This window comes from Enhydra lutris, unplaced genomic scaffold (assembly GCF_002288905.1).
Source record: "Enhydra lutris kenyoni isolate GAN:26980312 unplaced genomic scaffold, ASM228890v2 scaffoldscaffold15, whole genome shotgun sequence".
NCBI classification, from domain to species: domain Eukaryota; kingdom Metazoa; phylum Chordata; class Mammalia; order Carnivora; family Mustelidae; genus Enhydra; species Enhydra lutris.
In genome coordinates, this window is record NW_019154099.1 from 38,237,861 (window position 1) to 38,242,666 (window position 4,806).

Genomic DNA, 4,806 nt, shown 5'->3' on the forward strand with positions numbered 1-4,806 from the left:
GGAAAAGCCCAGGTGGGGATGGAGGAGGAGGGCAGCTACGTAAAGGATAAAGAGCTAAGTAAAACGATTAGAGAGAAAGCCTTGATATCGCTCTAGAAGGGATCCACCCCCAACCCCCCCCCCCAGGTCCCTTCCACGGCAAATCCAATTTACCAGTTGCAAACATGAAGCTGGAAAAATTTAAGGACCCAGAGTTGAAAACATTTTCACTTTAATACTGAAAAAATATGCCATTATAAAATCCTCGAATAGAATTAGTAAGTTTCACGTGCTTCCTCGGTTCTTTTTTCCTACTGTATAAGTAAGATTTACACCAGCACAGAATTGCTACCATAAGTTCGCAGCCTAAGCACTAGAATGACATTAATTGGTCATGCTTAACTGCCTCAAAATCTTTTTTTTAATAATTACACTGATACTATAATAGAAATCATGGGTACTTATTTTACATTCAGATGGAAGGCATTATTGGATATCTATAGAAAAATATTCCCCCTCAAAAAAAAAACATCACCATCAGAATAAAGGAAAGAACCCCCAAAACAACCCATAAAACTTCGCTCAACAAAATACATTTTTAACTCATAAAATGGACTGATGATTAGCCATGCAAATGTCTTAAATAAAACCTTTACATTTTTTTTTTCACAGTAAACGTACGTACGCTCTGAACTGCCTACCGATCACAAATAATGGCGAAATGGCACTTTCTGATTATACTGTTTTGTTTATAGAAAGTTTGATACGATGGGACTTATCAGGTAAGAGGGTGGGTGCTGTGAACGTGACGCCGTCTCCAGTCGCCAAGGAGGGCAGCGTCCCTGGAGCGCGTGGTTTCCATGCGAGCCATGCAGCACTTTTTGTTTTTGTCAGAAGTCAAAGTTATTTATTTACAATACATTCATGCCTTCGTGCAACTGCCCGTCCCTGCATAGCCAACAGGGAGCCATCACGCCCCCCTCCTCACGGGGCTAATCCACAGGGGAAAAATAGATATCTATCTCTCTATATAGATGTGGGTATATGTATATATGTATAGGACCGCGGCAGCCACCCCCATCAGCTCCACCGCAGAGGGCTAGTTCTTTGAGCAGGGCCCCTGCTGGGTTTTATCAAAAGGAGCTCCCAGCAAAGAGCGATTTGGCAGCGCTCTCCCAGCTCGCCACAGTCTGCTCTTTGTTTCCAGGAGGGAGCTAAGGGGTCAAACCCTCTCACTGGAGCGAGTTCATAGTTATTTATTTACTTATGTCCATAAAGCCTTGGGGCGCGCTGGACTTGGGTCTGGGCTCCTCTGACCCCTGGGATGACAGCGGGGTGGGGACAGGTTGGTGGGGGGGGCATCGCCTCCCTCCCCACCCCCGCTCTACCCCGTTTGGGGTCTTAGTCTGAGAGCGAGTGGGAGCCACAGTCATATACTCTGTGGGCCCCATCTGCGTTGTAAGGCCCATTGTGCCAGTAGGAAGAGTCACAGACTGTCTGTAGGGAATTAATTTCGGACGCCGAGGAGTTGGCGTCCCTTCTCTTAGATCGTTTTCTATTCCTCAGGATAAACACGAGCATGCCCACTACAGTGAAGGCGGAGGTGACAAACACCAGCAGCAGTCCCGGGACCAACACCGAGATGGACACCCTGCTGGTGTCTAGATAGGAGTTGGAGTGCGTCCCGGTCTCCGCCAACCCAGTGCTGTTTTTACTGTGCGAAGTTAACGTGGGCGAGATCCTCGCGTACAGCTGGGGGCAGATCTCGTCATTGGAGAGGAGCATGAAATCCTTCCTAAAGAAGTTCACCGGCGTCTCACACTTGAGGTCGCTCATCAGCACTTCAGAACCCAGGCGTTCTGCCCATTGCTTAAAAGGCACAATGGTGCAGGAGCACTCCCAAGGGTTTCCGTGCAGGTCTATCTGGATGATGGAGGTTAACTGGTCCAGCACCCCTGCCACCGGAAGGTACATGAAGTAATTGTTGTGCAGGCTGAGCTTAGAGAGCGAGACCCCAGAGAACACGTCCACTGGTAGGGACCTCAGTAAGTTGTTATTGAGAATGAGGATCCTCAGTTTGGGCATGGCATTGAAGGTGCCAGGAAGGATGAGCTGGATTGCATTGTACTCCACGTTCAGGTACTCAAGGTTTTGCAGCCCAGCAAATTTCTCCCGGGACAGCGTGTCCAGGTAGTTGCTATCCATATACAGCCACCTGAGGTCCAAAAGGTTCTTAAAAGTGTTGTTCTCTACAGTAGCAATGTTATTGTTGCCCAGATCTAACAGAATGAGATTCTTGTAATCCACAAAGTGCGATTTTCGGATGCTATGGATCTTATTATCTCGAAGGAAAAGCTCCTGCACGTTGGAGAGTTTGGGCTTCAAATCAGCCAAACTGCTCACGTTCCGGTTGTTGCAGTTCATCTTTAAACCCGACCCCGGGATGTGGTCGCAGCTGCAGCCCCCAGGGCAGGGCAAGCCATTGGCTGGGGGTTTGTTTCTGGCACTGCCGGTCGCTATCGCAGCAGTGGGTCTTATTTTGATCTGCCAGTTGCCTGGGATCTTTGTACCTCCGTTTGGAGCAGACCCTGGGGTGGCATGATCCTCCTGCCCATTTGTCTTGAAAGGGGTTGGCAGGGGGCCAGGAGCGAAGGTCTCTTCTTGGGCAGGGGGCGCTGGGAGACTTGAATCCACTCGGTTTTTCAAAGGACACAAGTCCTGTTCTGTGGTTTCATTGAGGTCTTTCCCCTGTAGTCTGGTGGGGGCTTCACAGACAACTCGGCCGATCAGAGCATTTTTGGGAATATTTTCCAGCCATTCTTTCAGGGAGAGGAGATCACAGGTGCAGTCCCACGGGTTATCCTCTAGCAGAATCTCGGCAATGCCAGGGATTTGCTCCAAGACTTCCTCATAGGGCAGCGTTTTCAGCCTGTTTCCCCGGAGGTCGAGGTGGGTGATGGGCACATACTGGAACACGTTGGCAGGTAGGGTGCTGATGAGATTGTCATTTAAAATGAGTACCTCCAGCTTGTTCAAGTCCTGGAAGGCCCCAGGGTCTATATCCCGTAATAAATTAAAATCGGCCTGGAGGTATTCCAGATCGTCCAGCCCCAGAAAAGTCTGCTTTCGAAAAGACTTTATCTTGTTGTTGTTGATGTGCAGCCTTTTCACCAGCTGCAGCCCCAGAAAAGCCCCAGGAACGATTTCATGCAAGCCATTGTTTTCCATGTGCAAACTAACCGCATTATAAAAGTTAGCAAACTCATTAGGGAAAAGTCGAGTGAGGGAATTACCATGCAGAAATAGATGGTAAAACTGGGAAGTCGGGGCGGTGAAACGCTGCAGACTTGTAAAGCCCTTTTTTTCACAGTCTACGTGTAGGTCCCCTTCTATCTCATTGCAGGAACAGATCTTCTCTTTACAAACGTCCCCTGTAACGTTTCCAGCGGCAAAACAAAGAGACGTCTCCAGCAACAGAATCCAAAGCAGCATTTTTAAAGCGAGCAATTCATCCCCGATCTCATCACAAAGTAACAGCGACCATCCTGCTCGCCACAGACACAATTCAAGTTCATTTAGTGCTCCAATGTCCGAAACCAGGGAAGGAGAAGAAAAGGGTTTGGGGGGGTGGGGGCGGATTCCTTCCTCCCTAACCCCCCCGCACTGCAACAACCCAGGCGCCAGTCAATAATTATATCCACAGACTATCCAGGCACGTAGTGCAAGGCAAGCAAAAAGGAAAAATAAAAAGGAGAAAAAAAAAAAAAGAAAGAAAGAAAGAAAAAGACAGGAAGAAGAGAAAGAAAAGAAAAAAGTAGAAAAAATAACCCCACTCTCCCTCAACGCTTTAAAAATTACCGAAAGAAGTTAAATATATACATATATTAAAAATACACCCTTACAGAACCTGGTCTAGTGGTCCTCACTAATCAGGAAAGAAACAATGCTAGTAATTAGAAGCAAGTGCATGTTAGAGAAACAAGCAGAGGGTTTGCAGCGTAGTACAGGCGCACTGCCTGTGCATGGCTGTGCGTCGGACTGACCTTGCCTCTCTGATACAAAGCAGGGTTTTCGGCGGCTTCTGTAGCTGAGGCGGCTGATGGAGTTCTTGCTGTGGCTGCAGGTTGCCCAGAAGTCCCCCCGAGGTGCTGTCCAGTCCCCCCGGTGCTGAAATCACGCCCGACCGAGGAACTCACGCCGCCGAGCCAATGGCGCTGGAAAATTTCCGCAATCGCTGCGTTTTGTAGCTGTCCATCCTTTTCCTTTCCTTCCCTTCGGTCTTCTTCAGCTTTTTTTCTGGGCTCCGGCTCTCGGTCACTAGCTCTTTTCTTTTTCTCCTCTTTATTCTGCTCTTTCAGAATTACGTGAAGGGGGTGGAGGGCGGGGGGCGAGTTTTCTGAGGGAGGGAGAGAGCGCGAGAATGGGGAGGGGGTAGAAGAGAGTTGCTAAGAAGCTCTGCTTGTTCCAGCCTGGTGCACTCTGAAAGATCTGACACCCTCTGCTGATCTGCAGTAGCAAAAATCCATCTGGTGAGGGAATGCTGAAGGAAAAAAAAATCAATCCACGTACAGGGCAAGCGTTAAAAATGTGGGCATTAAAGGCTGTCGATCCACATAGACGCTTATTTTAAATGGATTATTTAATTCTTTTTGCGTGCTGAAAACTTTACCCTTTCCTTTCCTTAACGACCTCACAGCCCCCACTACCTCCAGCGTTTGGAAAGGAGTGCTTTTAAAACATTTATTTCCCAATGGCTTGAATAAAATTAGTGTCAGGGTGTCAAGCGAACAGCAATTTGAGGTAATTATACTGCACGCCATTTTCATC

The 4,806-nt window shown here is 48.1% G+C and overlaps 1 protein-coding gene across 1 annotated transcript; it reads right to left on the reverse strand.

Annotated features, from left to right (window-relative positions):
* Positions 1-200: 200 nt before the first annotated feature.
* LOC111147122 (SLIT and NTRK like family member 1) lies at positions 201-4,294 on the reverse strand. Its single transcript, XM_022503025.1, has one exon. It carries the CDS (start codon positions 3,469-3,471, stop codon positions 1,381-1,383), a length of 2,091 nt encoding a protein of 696 aa, XP_022358733.1. The 5' UTR covers positions 3,472-4,294; the 3' UTR covers positions 201-1,380.
* Between the last annotated feature and the right edge of the window lie 512 nt (positions 4,295-4,806).